Source organism: Triturus cristatus, chromosome 4_1 (assembly GCF_964204655.1).
Source record: "Triturus cristatus chromosome 4_1, aTriCri1.1, whole genome shotgun sequence".
Lineage (NCBI taxonomy): Eukaryota > Metazoa > Chordata > Amphibia > Caudata > Salamandridae > Triturus > Triturus cristatus.
Genome location: NC_140585.1, coordinates 754,808,524 through 754,824,942, shown reverse-complemented (window position 1 = coordinate 754,824,942; position 16,419 = coordinate 754,808,524). Strand labels below are relative to the sequence as shown.

General features: G+C 40.7%; 1 protein-coding gene across 1 annotated transcript in view; it reads right to left on the bottom strand.

The window, feature by feature from the left end:
• LOC146855485 (sodium-coupled monocarboxylate transporter 1-like) overlaps window positions 1–16,419 on the bottom strand; it is a 425,617-nt gene that overhangs the window by 214,523 nt on the left and 194,675 nt on the right. The window contains exon 6 of the mRNA XM_085651146.1: window positions 8,680–8,820. Within this exon, the coding sequence (XP_085507272.1) occupies window positions 8,680–8,820 (141 nt within the window). The remainder of the gene's footprint in view (window positions 1–8,679; window positions 8,821–16,419) is intronic.

The following is a 16,419-nucleotide window of genomic DNA, read 5'->3' as shown; positions in this document are numbered from 1 at the left end:
TCATTAAGCCAACCAATGAACAAACACGTACTATTACAAAAGAACACGTAGTCCCCTCTTTCTTTGCTAATAGACAACTGGAGAATTTATCGTTTCAATAAAACTTTATCTTTCTCATTTTTAAGTCTCTTCACCTAAGTGTGAGTGAAACGTAATCCTTAACATGTGGTGAGATTTATCAACCCCCTTTTTTTGTCTAATTCAACCACGTTTTAATGGTCTTCCAATATCGGTATGAAAAACTGAGACATTCCAGGAATTGAGTATATTTCCGAAAACAACCCTCCTGAGAAGGACAAAATAGGTAGCCATCTTGAAAAGAACCCGCACCAGCTCTTTTCGTTTCTGACATGCCGCTTCCGGCAACACGCTTGTGAAAAACTCAGTGCCGAGCGGGTGCTTAACAGAGCAGCGCGACGGTAAGCAGAAGTGCGGGTAATCTTTCCAAAATGTAAGTACGACCAGCCTAAGTCTTTAAAGAAGGCACCGAATGAGACACCCCCTTCTTTTTTAGCAAACGTAACAATATTATGACGTTATCGGCAAAGACCTTTATCTAAATGTTTTTCACCCCACCCAGAGTGATTGGTACAAGGCCCCCCTTCTCCGATGCGAGCTCAAGAAGTCGGATAATCATTTCTTACGAAGTATGTATTCGATTCCTGTTACGTAAATACACCACACGTAACAAGTTGCTTTTCTATAATATACCACATAACCACAGGTTTTGGCAGTATAGCAAAAGTGTTGGCATGTCCATATACCGTTTGTTATATGCTACTACATTGAAAAATGACCGTACCTTTACAAAGCAGTTGATTCAGGTGGCAATTACAATGCGCATACAATAACGATCAGCTTCCAAGAAAGTATGTGTGTGAATGTGTGTGTTGGCAATTTTGAATTGAAAAGTGAGTATATCTCGCACATTGCGAACTGGTCTTTCATAAATTTGTTGGCCTAACAAACCCAGCATTAAGTTACAGAAAAATATATCACGTTTTTTTCCAAAGGCATACGTAGGAATGAAAATGTGTGAGCGCATGTGCTGGCCAATTAATAAGCCAGTTAATTCCGTGGAATACGGACTATCAGACTATAGTAACAGAAAAATATATCACCTTTTTTCCAGCTAGTACAATTCCACAGTATGGAGATGTGTTTACATGAACAACTATCGAGTTGTTTTACTTTCATTTATGCTTTTATCTTTTCAGATACCGGATAAGCGCTATTTCTAACTAAGAAAGGTCAATGTACCTTTAATCACCTTCCACTATTCTTGGAGGTCTTGAATTTAAGCAAATAGGCATACAATTAAATTTCGAGTGTAGTAGAGACATATTTAGGTCCTGATGAGTAAAGCAGTGGGGACTGCTTATGAAACATGTTGACCCAGTAGGGAGTATCTAATTGATATACACCCCCTACGCAACCCCATTTTTTTACATTCTCAGCTAGGGAATTGAATAAAGTTTGTTTTTTCCACTAGACAGAGGATTTTTAATTTTTGTATTCACTCACTAACCCTATCACACTCACTTAACACATAGTCTACACATAGTCAATTCCTTCACTTCACAACAGTGCTCCCATATAGTTATTGGTCATAGCACGCCCCGCCCCGTAGAGGGATGGGAAGACCCATATGATGAAGCATGACACCATGGAATTCATAGTCTGTGAGGGGTATTTTAAAAACACTTAGTGCCTTTCATGACATTTCATGAGGCACTGCTTCATTATTCACTATTCAAAAAGCAAAATATATAAAAATAAATTTTGATATCACCATTAGGTAGAACCACATTGTTTATTAAAAGTCTGACAGGAGAAAGGTTCTACCGAGAATTCTCTTCACTCCCTCTCTTTGTTAATTTTCATAGTTACAAACTAGCATTTAAAAAAACGTTGAAATTCACTGAAAAAAACATAGGTTCCAGGCATGTTATAGTTAGAAATTAGCATTTAAAAAACCTTAGAAATTCACTGAAAAAACCATAGGTTTCAGGGGCGTTATAGTTAGTTTCACTGGTACAAAACCTGTGAAATTACCCCATTATATTTAGTTCAGCTAACTATAACTCGCGCCCCTGCACTGCTGATGACATCACATATTACATCACTCATGACATGGTCAGTGACATCACTGATGACATCTCAAATGACATCACTGATGACATCACTGGTGACATCATCCAGTGAGTGTGTGTTTCTGTAAAGTTTAAATATGTTTAATATATAGGGAAAGGCGTATTGAAGAATGAGTGGGTGTATAAGTGTATGAATGGATGATTTAGTAAGTGCATGACTGACTCTATAAGTGAGTGATTAAATGTATCTTACTAAATTCATGGGTTAGTGACTAAACTGTGTGAATGTCTGTATCCATCTGTCTGCTGGTGTGTAAGCGGCTACATGGGTTTGTGAATAGCTACATGAGTGTCTATATGGGTTATTGATTGGTTGTCTGAGTATCTGTATGGGTGCCTGAGTGTTTATGTGGGTGGGGTGTGTGTGACTCTGTGCATAGATGTGTGAGTGGGTGATTCACTGGGTGCATGGTTTCAAGAGTGCATCTGTGATGGACTGTATGGGTGGGTGAGTGTGTGTATGGGTGTGTTAGTGAGTGAATGTATATCTCAATGGTACATGTGTGAGTAACTACATATGTGAAAGGCAGTATATATGTGTGTTGGAGTATATCAATGGCTATAAGTGAGAGTGTGTGATTGTGAGATTGGCTGTATGGATGAGTGTGTGCTTGTATCAGTGATTGTATTAGAACGTAAGAATGTGCTAGTATTTGTATGAGTGATTGATCTGGTGTGTGTATAACTGTATAGGTGAGTAAATGGCAGTGTGATTAATTATTTGCATGACTGACTAGGTGTGTGAGTACCTCTATGGATGAGTGGTGGTGTGTGAGTGTCTATATAGGTGGATGAGTACATATGATAGTCCTGTACTGAGTGACCATAGGTATGAGTGACTGTATGGGTGAGTGAGTGGATGTGCGTGTGTATAAACCTAAGAATCAGTGAGTGTGTATTTAGTTATTGGTGTTGGAGTATCTATGGTTTTGAGAATGGCAGTCTGTAATTTAGAGTGGGTGTATCAAAGGTTATATTAGGGTGTGAGAAGATGCATCAAATTATCAGATGGATAATGTCATCAGTGATGTCATTTGCGATGTCATCAGTGATGTCATCAGTGATGTCACTGACCGTGTTATGAGTGATGTAATATGTGACGTCATCAGCAGTGCATTGCGGGGGCGCGAGTTATAGTTAGCTGAACTAACTATAACGGGGGAATTTCACGGGGTTTGTAAGAGTGAAATGTCCAACTAACTATACAACCCCTGAAACCTATGGTTTTTTCAGTGAATATATATATATATATATATATATATATTCACTGAAAAAACCATAGGTTTCACACATGTTATAGTTAGCGGAAATTTTACTGATAAAAAACCAATGAAATTGCCCCGTTATAGTTAGTGCTGGCAACTATAACTCACGCGACCGCAATCCTCTGCTGATGCTAATACTGTATTTAGACACTTATTTGCCCATGTCTTCTTCCATACATTTTTAGCTATACATATATTACAAATATTTTTTTTTATAAAGACACATATGTCATCAGCAGAAGATTGCGGTCGCGTGAGTTATAGTTGCCAGCACTAACTATAACGGGGCAATTTCATTGGTTTTTTATCAGTAAAATTTCCGCTAACTATAACATGTGTGAAACCTATGGTTTTTTCAGTGAATTTGCAAGGTTTTTTAAATGCTAATTCCTAACTATAACGTGTGTGAAACCTATGGTTTTTTCAGTGAATTTGTACGGTTTTTTAAATGCTAAGTTACTTTACGCCATTCGAGGCGTGCGCGCCCACTTAACGCAGTGCGTTCCGTGCACGGTTTTTATCAACTTTAATAAGCCCTGTACATTTGGTGGCCTTCGGCCACCAAAAGCACAGGGGGTGGGGTCAATGTGGATAGTGTTTTTTTTATTTCGATTTTATAATTTCATGTTGCCAAAATATAGTTTTTTTACTGATGTAATAAGCCCTGTACATTTGGTGGCCTACGGCCACCAAAAGCACAGGGGGTGGTGTAAGTGTGGATAGTGTTTTTTTTATTTCTATTTTTTACCGTACGCTTACGGTAAGCGTACGGTAAGCGTACTCGGTGAAATTGCCGAAAAATAAATAAAACCGTTTTTGCTCTTGGGGGATGTTTGGGGACTCCCTCCACATGACTATGTGGGAGGGAGTTGTCAAAACAGCCCCGTAACATGTTTTTGGGCATCATGTTTGATAAATAACACTCAGTGCGAGAGACAAAATAGCGGACGCCGCTTCCTGGTTTCGGCCGATTCGAATGTTTACTAAGATCTAAGAGCCAATCAGAATCGCGCTCGCGCACGCCACCGTACGCGTACGGTAAGCGTACGGTAAGCGTACCGTAAGCGGGCTCAGATATATATATTGATTTAAAGGCTATTTTCTCAGAATCTACTGAACAGATTTACACCAAACCTACAAAAGGCACTTCCTTGACATAGGGACTACCTCCCTGCCAAATTTCTAGTAATTCTGTTCAGCCGTTCGGGCTGTAGCTCTGTCTAAAGGTCCTATGGAAAAATGCATGGGAAAAACGCGTTTTGGGACCCCCCTTTTATCTCAGCCCCCGCTTGACGAATCCCCCCGAGACTTTCAGGGTAGGAGCGGAGCGTAGCGCCCCACCTATTTTGAGAAATTCGCGAGGATTCATCGACCGGCGCCAAAGTTATTCAAAATAGAATGTTGCGGATTTCCTATGGAAAAGGGGTCCTAACTATAACTACCTACTGGCGGTCGCCAGTAGGTAATATATATATATATATATTCACTGAAAAAACCATAGGTTTCACACACGTTATAGTTAGGAATTAGCATTTAAAAAACCTTGCAAATTCACTGAAAAAACCATAGGTTTCACACAAGTTATAGTTAGTTGTACATTTCACTCATAAAAAACCAATGAAATTCCACGTTATAGTTAGTGCAGGCAACTATAACTCACGCGACCGCAATCCTCTGCTGATGACATATGTGTCTTTATGAAAAAAAAATATTTGTAATATATGTATAGCTAAAATTTAATGGAAGAAGACATGGGCAAATAAGTGTCTAAATACAGTATTAGCATCAGCAGAGGATTGCGGTCGCGTGAGTTATAGTTGCCTGCACTAACTATAACGTGGAATTTCATTGGTTTTTTACGAGTGAAATGTACAGCTAACTATAACTTGTGTGAAACCTATGGTTTTTTCAGTGAATTTGCAAGGTTTTTTAAATGCTAATTCCTAACTATAACGTGTGTGAAACCTATGGTTTTTTCAGTGAATTTGTACGGTTTTTTAAATGCTAAGTTACTTTACGCCGTTCGTGCCGTGCGCGCCCACTTCACGCAGTTCGTTCCGTGCACGCACGGTGCCCACGTTACGCTGGATGGGCCATGTACGCACGATGCCCTTCGCGCACCGTCCGCACACGGAGGACATATTATGCGCTTCGTTGTGAAAGGTTATTTATTAAATGTTCACAATTTACAATATGCCATGAATAAAAGGTGCCCTGTGGGCACCTTTTACACACGGGGGGGGGGGAAATATGGATTTTGATTTTTTTTAAATTTATTTTTTGCCGTACGCGTACGGTAAGCACATTCGGCGTTTTTTCAACAAAAAAAAAAAAATTTATTTTTGGCCTTGGATGGCTTTCTGGGACAGCCTAACCAAGGCAAGGTGGTTAGGAGCTGTCTAGCCTGCCCCTTTTCATGATATCCAACTTTGTTTTTCCTCCCCCCCTCAGAGTGCGAGAGAGAAAATGGCGGCCGACACTTCCTGGTTTCGACCGATTTGAATGTTTACTAAGATCTAACAGCCAATCAGAATCGCGCTCGCGCACGCCACCGTACGCGTACGGTAAGCTTACGGTGCGCGCTCAGAGCGCGCTTACAGATATATATATTGATTTAAATGCTATTTTCTTAGGAAATACTGAACAGATTTACACCAGACCTACAAAAGGCACTTCCTTGACCTGAGGACTACCTCTCTGCCAAATTACAAGTAATTCTGTTCAGCCGTTCGGGCTGTAGCTGTGTCTAAAGGTCCTATGGAAAAATGCATGGGGAAAACGTGTTTTGGGACCCCCCTTTTTTCTCAGCCCCCGCTTGACGAATCCCCCCGAGACTTTCAGGGTAGGAGCGGAGCGTAGTGCCCCATTAGTTTTGAAAATTTCGCGAGGATTCGTCGACCGGCGCCAAAGTTATTCCAAATAGAATGTTGCGGATTTCCTATGGAAACAGGGTCCTAACTATAACTACCTACTGGTAGGTAATATATATATATATATATATATATATATATATATATATATATATATATATATATATATATATATATATATATATAAAACCTAATGATAGTTGGAGGTATATTTAGGACCTAATTTCCATAGACAAAACATGTTTTTGTTTTGCTAATAACTGTCGGTGTTTGGCAAATCTGCATGAATTTTTCAAAACTAGTTTGCCACTCACTTCAGCTGCTGTCTGGAGAGTTTCAGCATGATCCATCAAGCATGAGCCTAGAAAAAAGGGTGGTCCCAAAACACATTTTCAACATGCAATTTTCCATAGGGATTTTAAACACGACAACAGCCCGAAACGCTGAACGGAATTACACCATATTTGGCAGAAAGCTAGATCTCGGTCCAAATAGATCTCTTTTTGTAATGTAGTGTAAATCTGTTCAGTAGTTTAGGAGTTATTAAAGAAAAAAGAAACATAGATATCTAGGGATGCGGAACCACCATGGTGGATCCACGGGTCTATGTAACAACAGCAAGGCTGTGATTGGCTGGCCGCAACTTGACAGAAAAGTTGCATCTGCCATTTTATGTATCAGGACATGGTCCTGGGCCTCAAAATAGAAGTGAAATGTAATGGAAAAGCTAAGGGTAGTGATACCTTGACCACATGGGTGCAATATAGGGGTCTGTGAGGGACCCCTGATGGGCAATAAATTGCCCAACCATGTTTTTTTTCCACATGTGAGGATCCACAGATCCTTTGCAGCACTCAGCATGGCTCCCATGTGAATCCACAGTAGATTTGTAGATCCAGAACCCAATCACAAACCCACTCACATATATTTTATTATACTGCCACACTACCACTCACACACCTACTCATATACCCATATAGTCACTCAAACACCAAATCACAGACCCATACAGCCACTCACACGCCCACTCACAGACCCACATAGGCACTCACATAGCCACACAGCCACTCACACACACAACCTCAAAACCACTCACACACCCAGTTGTACACACATAAAACTCCTTGCACACCCATTAACAGACTCATACAGTCACACACACCAACTCGCAGACCCATACAGCCACTCATATACCCACTCACAGACCCATACAGCAACTCACACAACCACTCGCAGACCCATAAAGCCACTCACATACCCACTCACAGTGCCACAGAGACACTCACACACCCACTAACATGCCCTGAAAACAACTCACATACCCATTAACACACACACAAAACCACTCACACACCAACTGACAGACCCATACAGTCCCACACACACACCACCAACCCATACAGCATCAAAGACCCAAACAGCGACTCACACACCCACTCACTGACCCATACAACTACTCACAACCCACTCACAGATGCATACAGCCACTCTCACACCCACTTGCTCACCCATACAGCCACTCACACATCCACTCACAGACCCATTCAGCCACTCCCACACCCACTCACTAATACACACAGCCCTCACACAGCCAATCACAAACCCACTCACACACCCACTTCCACAACCACACACCCACTCACACACCCGATTAATTCAATATTACTTTACATTTAAAAAAAACTAGAAATTACCTAAATGACAATTGTTACAGGGGAGTTATAGTTAGGAACTAGCATTTAAAAAACTGTCAAAATTCACTGAAAAAAAGGTTGCAGTGACGCTAGAGTTAGGAAATAGAATTTAAAAAAACCTTTGAAATACACAAAAAAAATCAAAGGTTACAGGGATGTTATATCTAAGTTGAGATTTTACACACACAAAGCCAATAGTCAGAGTTAAGAGTTCTCTCAAGTAACTATAGCTCATGCCCTAAGGTGACTATTACTCACATCCCCACCATGCAGAGATTTCTCATCAATAATTTCATTGCAAATGTTGCAGTGATATTATCAAAGATACCATAGAAGGTGTCTGGACTAATGTAATATGTGGGGTAATTAGCAGTGCATGGCGAGGGCGCGAGTTATAGTTACCTTAGGACACAAGTTATAGTTACTTGAGAGAATACCTAACTTTATCTGGTACATTTCTATGGTTTTAGGTGTGTGAGATCTGAACCTTACTTTAACATCGCTGTAACCATTATTTTATTGTGAATATATATATCTATCTACACACACATACACATAAAGATGTAGATATAGAGAAATAGATATAAATATATAATAGGAGTGGGTGAAATAAAAAAACACATAAAACCAAGATTAGATTAGAAGGTTACATTAGTAAATCTACATGCTCCGTTTCCACAATGTGTATCCAACTTACATTTTTGCTTGGAGTATGGATTTACAGATGTTGTATCTCTGAACTTGAGCCTGGTGTACTCCATAAGTGCAGGTCCACTGAAAAAACGCACCAATGACTATTGTCCAGAATGTATATTTCTTCACTGGATTTGGATCAAAACTTATGAGAAGATAGATATATGTTATTATAGCTACAAATACAGCTACTTTTAAGCATATTAATATCAGGCAGATGAGTAAAACATATCAGCAAACCATTATTCACTTATCAGCCACCTCTAAAGGTCAGTTAATTTCATATTTCTACACATGTAACCCATCGGTTTTGTCACTTCCAAATTCTATGTGCTTCCATATTTCATTATTAGCTATAAATATATATGATGAGAGCTGCTGTTGTAGATTTTAGGGCATTCAAGGTAGTTGTGGGCTTTTTAAGTGAGTGAGTGAGAGAGTGATTGAGTAAGTATGGGAGAACAGGCAAAAGATACGGTCATTGCCCCTCCTGTGATACTGACCGTAAGAAATGCGGAGACAAACTTGGACCCTGCCTAACATTAATATCTCTGGTAAAGTAGCGAAAATAACTTGTGAAGCATTTTCCCTTCTATAGCTTACCTATAAAAAGGTTGAAGGCAGTGATTTCATGCATAGGCACTGCCAGGGACTGAGCACCTGCACTCATTTAATTTGAAAGGGAGAGTTTCAGCACTTCTCAGCAGGGTTGCAATAATTCTAATTGGAGAGTATCAACAAGGCTCAGTGGCAAAGAGGTACTCTGGGAAAGTGAGTAAATGTGCTAATTAGGTCTGGCTTGACTGCACCTACCAGAAAGAGTGCTTTATGAAGCAATACTGAGAGAGGGGCTTAGGTTCCCTGAACATGTCTATCTTTGCAAGTTTTGATTGGGTGGAAGGTGCATGCTTCCATTGAAAAAGCATGCTTGTATTGCACTTTTTGCCTTGTGTGAAAACTTATCCTAAGTACAGTGGATTAAGTTGGTTGTGGTGAAAAAACAATGACCAAGACTGATCAACTTATTATCACATTTTACAACAAATGCTACAGGCTAGAGTGATTTATTGGGAAAACTAGATTTTAAAGGGAATATGCCTTTAATATTGGATTCATTCTTCCTTTAAAGCCTGCAGATAGGTATTTGATTCACATATCTTATAAAATACTGAATTATGCAAGGGTTTTTAGACAAACCCTTAGGGTACAAGAACTGGAATGTCATACACCTTGTTAACGTTGTATATTCTTGTTTTAAATTTTATCGTGTACACAATTGTGATTTTAATACTGCATTCCTAGTAGCTGCCTTGTGTGAAATCCTATCCCCAATACAGTCAGCCTCAGGAGACTATGGTGACAAGCCACCAATGAGGGTTATAAGCTTCATTGGTAAATGTTATCTCAAATGACATAGGTCTGATTTGTTATCTATCAAAATTTACAACAAAGGCAGTAAAGCTGCCTTATACATTTTGTAAAGTATTTGTCAATAAATGGGCCTTTAAAGAAGGATTTTCATTAGGCCTTGTTAAAGCCAGTAGGCGGATATTGTATTACACAAAATCTCACAAATTAGCTTATTAGGCAATGGTATTTGGTTTTGGTTAGCTCCTCTGACAAACCCTGGGGGTAGAAGGTTTGCACTTAGGAGAGGATGCAAACTGTTTTGTCAACTGTAACATTGAATATATTTGTTATTTTATGACTGCCTGATGGATGCCCTGTGGAAAAACTTAAGCTCAGAACACTAGGCCTGATTATAGTGACAGGCCAATGATTAAGAGCATAGACTGATTGGTTCATTGGGAAAGGTTAGATCAGATTCCTTAGTTCTCAACTGTTTATTGAAAAACGTTTTGACAAAGGCAGCAGGCAGTAGGGTGGTCACATTTAATTTTAAACGCATATATTAAAGTCAAAAAGCCTTTTTATTGCCCCAATATTTTAGACACATTTAGCCTATTAATTTAGCTGGCATAAGTTTGTTTACTTTGCATGTGTGTATTTTATGGTGGTTGGGTGAGGGAGTGAGTGAGTGAGTGAGTGCAAGAATGAGTCAGCAAATGGATGAATGTATAAATGAGTGTAAAGAAGAATAGCAGAGTGGATGTATGATGAGTTTTTCGAACATCAACTAACCAGTGACGAAAAAGGCACTTTCAGGTATAAGGCACACTCGTTGGCATTTTTTTTATATTTCCATTTCAAGCAGTAACAGCTCTAGCCATCTCCCAACGGACTAAGCTAATCAGACCTGGGCTGCCATTCTGGCATTTCCCCTCTAGGCTGCAGGTTATGGGATGTTTTAAGGCATGATGGGCTGCCATCACCCAGCTTTGCCCTCAAGTTACCTTATCTGCTCGAGGCTTCCTACAGTATGGGGCGGGTTTGAACAATTTTCCAATGCTGTGCTCCTCAGAGGTAACGTTATTGTCAGTGTTAGCAGTATAAAAACAACCTGACTCTACAGTAAGACCTTTTCCACGCTGGCATCTACATTTTGCAATACATACTTGCCTTTAATTTTTTTATACAAATGTTATTGTAGTTTAAATGCACAATACATCACAAAGTACAGCACCAATCTTGTACCTACTTTACAGCACAATGAGAATGAGCACCCAGTACAGGAATATACCATCTGAGGGAAGGAAGTTGGGTAGTTCATAAGCCCCTTGTTAAGTTATTCGGAAAAGTGCCAATCCTGTTCGCCATACTTTACTTTTTACCCGGGGTACCTTGCCGATTCTGTCCTCTAATGTGCTCCAGTATCTTGCAGTGTCATACTTTGCTATGAGGAGGCCAGGGCCTATTAGAATGCCGGAGCACCATGCACCTCCAAGGTCCTCCATGAGTCCCAGTAGCTCCAAATTAGGGTTGTGGTCCAAAGGCTGTTCCAGGATTGTTGATAGAGTGAGTTGTACTTGTAAACAGTATTTCTGAACTACTGGGCAACGCTATACCACGTGTAGGAGATCTCATGTCCCCAACCACCACCTTCTACAAGTAGTCAGGTGCTGATCCTTCCACATTTTCCACAGCACTCTGGTTGTTATGTGTTCTATAGAAATATATGTCAAACTTATCAGAGTCTGGCTGACATTGCTGGTATTCAGGGGCCATCTTTGCTTCCCTCTATTTGTCTTCATCTAGGAGCCCTGAGCTGCGCTCAAAGTGCCAACAAAGCAGCCCCAGGGGGTCTGAAGGATTTTTCACCAAGGATTGATAGGTCTGGAACATGTTTTTTCTACCCAAGGTTATATGGTTAATTTAGCCTCTAGTGTACTCATTTCGGGAAGGTTATGCAATTCTGAATGATAATATACTAGGGTGTGCTGCAGCTACAGGTTGCAATAGAAATGGGACTTACTGTAGAGGGTGGTCTCCTTCCAAATTCAATCTTTACAGATCGTCTCATCCAAATGTCTCCTGGCCTTGAGATTCCAATGAGATTTATCACCCTAAAATCTGTAAGTCAACCATCAACCCTCTCTCCGTATTTGAAACTCATTTTGGAAACTGTGGGCAATGTTGTTGGGATTGTTGAGCCATATAGGAGTTTCAGCAGGACTGAGTCCTCGTAGAGGTCTTATTCCAGTCTTTAAGCCGGGTCGTCCCCATTGCCAAACCACCAGTCATTGACCATAATGAAGTGAGCTGCTGAATAATATAGCTGCAAGTGAGGGAGGCAGAGGCCTTTGCTGCAGGCAAATAGGACAGACTTGTCCTATGAGATCCGAGTTCAGATGAAGTGCCGGACAGAGAAAATAACTACAGAGAATGTCATATGAGTAATTCTGTAAGGAATACAGCAGTCTTGGAAGTTCAATCATGTTGATTAATGCTGATCTTCCAAGGATCATGGGTGGAAGAGAATTCCCTCTCTGGACTCTCTTTACCTATCCTCTATTGAAGGGGCCATATTTAGATCCCAACACCTTCAAGGGTTTTTTGCAAAATTAACACTGAGATACTTGAAGTAGTGCCAGGACTGTCATGTAGGTCCTACCAATCCGAATGACCTGCTCATTGTTTGAACAACATAAACTAAGGTCTTGATGTTTAGACTGATTAGGGACACCCCTGCAGGATATGTTGGCCTAGAGACCAGCTAGCTCACAGTGCCACTGTACGCCCCCCTAACCTACCAGGGAGTGAATGGTTTTCTGGCAACCACTGAACATGACAACCCTGACCACTCAGGGATTCTGAAAACAGTACAGTACCTTTCGCTCAGTCACTCAAGCTTACTTACTGTCAGAGAAATATACAGAGAATACACAATGGGACGTTTTCAATAATATTTATTGAACAAACAATATTCTTGCATAAAATATGTGAGCTGCAATGATTAGTAGACAGAAGCAGATAAACATGATTACAAGCACATAAAGCGTCAATAGTAGATATAGTTCTACCACAGTGCTAAACAATGTATATATGCAGGCATATAAACAAGGAAGCAATCTAGCATACTCCTACTATGCAAACACTTCTTTAAGTGTAACTAGAGGGTGTGTAGGTGTAGAGCTAAGAATCCCCGAAGGGATGATCCAAACATATTACCTGATGAGATAGATGAACTGGATACCCCTTACAAGATGTCAGGTTGCTGCGTGGGGATTTCTCAGCATGCAAGTACCCTCATTGTCAGCGGAAGTACCTCCTCTGCTAATCTATCAGGATGCTCATCTTTTATAATAGAAAGCAGCCTTGTGATGTACGCATAGATTAGTGATGTTATGGATATGTAGATAGCCCTGTCACCCCGTAGATGAAGATAGTGATGACATTTGTGCATAGTACAAAACAAGATCTTGTACATTATGTTCAGGGCGTTGTGAAAAGGTTGTGTGAAGCTAGATGTAAAAACAAGTTCAGTTTAAGAGAAACTAATCGAACATTATCGTGCGTGCAAATGTGTTCAAAATATCACAGCTGGGTATGTTATTTGTGAGGACAATGTAAGAAATAGGCTGCTTTGCTACGTGAGCCTAACTAGGGCATATAGCAAACCTGTAGCAAAGGTTTCCAACTGGTAATCAGAGAACCGCCTGGAACTGGAACAATGATGGACCTATACCAATTAACACTAACCCTTAATGCACCTAATTTAAGATCAAGTATCTCCATCAGTCTTTGGTCTTTCCACCTGGGGTACCACATAAGGAAGAGCATATCATCTTCGTAGAGCAATAACTGGTCTTCAAAGTCTCCATCCCACTGGGAGTCCTACACCAAGCCATCCTACCTAATCCATTTAGCTAAGGGCTTGATAGCTAGCACGAAAAGCATTGGCAAGAGAGTGCAACACTGCCAGGTGCACCTACTAATAGGGTAGTCTTAAGAGGACACATTTGTTGACAAGGATTTTTTATCTTCCAGGATTATAAAAGATAGGGGGTGATATGATGAGCATTGCTCCATGACCTTGCTGGAATTTAAAAACTCTAAAATGGGTTCACCTTTCAAGTCTGTTGGGAGAAAGCTGGTTAGTGTTGCCTCAGCAAATGCATCTGAAAGGTGGGGCTTTGGGAGGTATGCAAACTTGTTAAAGAATTTGATGGGAAAACACTTTAGGCCAGCAGTCTTGCATGATTGCAGCACACTTATCACATCAAGAACCTCTGAGGAAAATCTTGATCTTGATTCTCTCACACCTGATTCAGGGGCTCATGTTGGGATTTCTTGGAGTACAGGCTTGATCAACATGAACTACGAAGGAAGTGGTGCTGTGTAGAGGATTTTAAAGTAGTCAGCAAAGGCTGATGCTATACTCATAGAGGGATGCACCTGGTGACTTGAGGGGCCACATATAGAAAAAATATTTTCAGAAGGTGAGCTAGTACACAGTTTCCCTGCTTTGTACTCTGACTCATAGATGTGTTGTTGTGAGACCAACCAGTGAGCCTAGCTGTATCTAAAGCCAGCTTAGTTGAGTTTTTGATAATTCTAGCTACGTATAGGCCCATCCTGGGTGGACGTCTGTTTCTGTTCTAAGTCAAGGACTACCATCTCTAGGGATGAGATGGCTTTCTCCAGTTTCAGCAGCTTATTAGATAGAAAAGTCATGGTTGCCTTAACGGCTTTCTACAGCCCTGTGTTTGAGGTGGTTGATCTCATGTTGAGCTGGAAGCAAGCATTTATTTGTTCCAGAACAAATACAGAGAAGGTACTATCTGTCAACCACAAGGCATTTAAGTGCCACATGGGTTGATGGTCTCTCTCCCACGGTCGAGCCACAGTTCGATTGGCGAGTAGTCGGAGATGCCTCATGAAAGGATTTGGGTTCCTACTACCCCTAACTGTTCTTCTCGGTAGCTGAGTGGTCTTTCTGAGCTGCCATGAACCGTAGGCCCTTCCTCCCAGGTGCCGGATCCTCCAGATACTACACAACCCCAGAGAGGCATTTGTGCCATGGAAGGATGTCAGATTTGTGAGTTCCCACTAGTTTCAGACTCTGTGAACCCCAATCTGTATTCATAATAGAGCTCAACAACTGTTTTCTCTTGTGGAGTCCCACTGAGAAGATCGATAAGAACTTTAAGGGTACTGTCAGTTAGAGATGATGGGGTATAAGTGCAAGTAATTGTCAAAAAGTTATCCTCAGGTGAACCAATCACTATTACATAACGTCCTAGAGCATCTGTCCTATAAGTGATAGTAATTGGAAATGATTTCTCGTCTGCCTATACGGCTGTTAAGATCATAGCAGATCAGTATGGAGCCTTTTCAGGCTACAAACTTAATGCCGCTAAGACCCAAGTTATTCAATCCACAGCTATGGGCCCCTCAGATGCCCCTATAGTGCAGTCTGCAAAATATCTCGGTGTATATATTACAGCACATGTAAGTACTGTCCCAGATTTAAACATTTTGCCTATAATTAATTCTGTAAAAACAATATTGGCAAGGCTGGATAATCTCCATCTTTCCCTCTATGGCAGATGCAATGTCCTTAAGATGTTGATTCTTCCTAAATTTTTATATATTTTTAGAACAGTACCTTTGGAGATGCCTCATTCCAGCTTAGTTTTGGCAGACAGAATTTGCAGTAGGTTTCTCTGGGGTTACAAGCAGCCCAGAAGGGCGGCTAAATGGATGCTCCAGTCTCGCTCACGTGGTGGTTGGGGGGTCCCTAGCTTGTTATTTTATTTCTGGTCTTCAATGATTCAATACTTTGGGCTACCATTGTTGGGAGACGTCGCCGGCCCCTCTTTGGCCTGCAGGCCCTCAATTTTTGAAATCGGGCTGGGTGAAGATGTTAAGCGAGTCTTAGTTCGGGTTTTAGAACCAAGTTATTATAAAAGAACTAGGTTTAAGGTCATTTGGTACATGTTTTCGGTGTGGCGTAAGGTCCGCCGTAAATTCTTAGTCCCCAACATCAACTTCTATACACCCTTTTCTGCAGCCCGGTTATTGCCAGCAGTCTTTCAGGATCAAGTCACCTTTAATTGGTCAGCCTTAGGATTGACTGTGCTTGGTAACTTAGGGTATGAAGGGAGGCTGGCCTCTTTCGCATGTCTTAAGGAGAGGCATCTGCTTAATACATCTGACTTCTTTAAATATTTACAGCTCCGTAGTTTTATAGAAAAAAATAAATTGGAGTCTGAAGGACTATTTGGGAAGATAATGCTGATTGAACTTATTGCTAAGCGTTCTAAAATAGGGGTAATTTACCGTCATTTACTTACAAAGCTTCCTGACGATATTTCTGCGTCTACATCAAAATTAGAAGCCA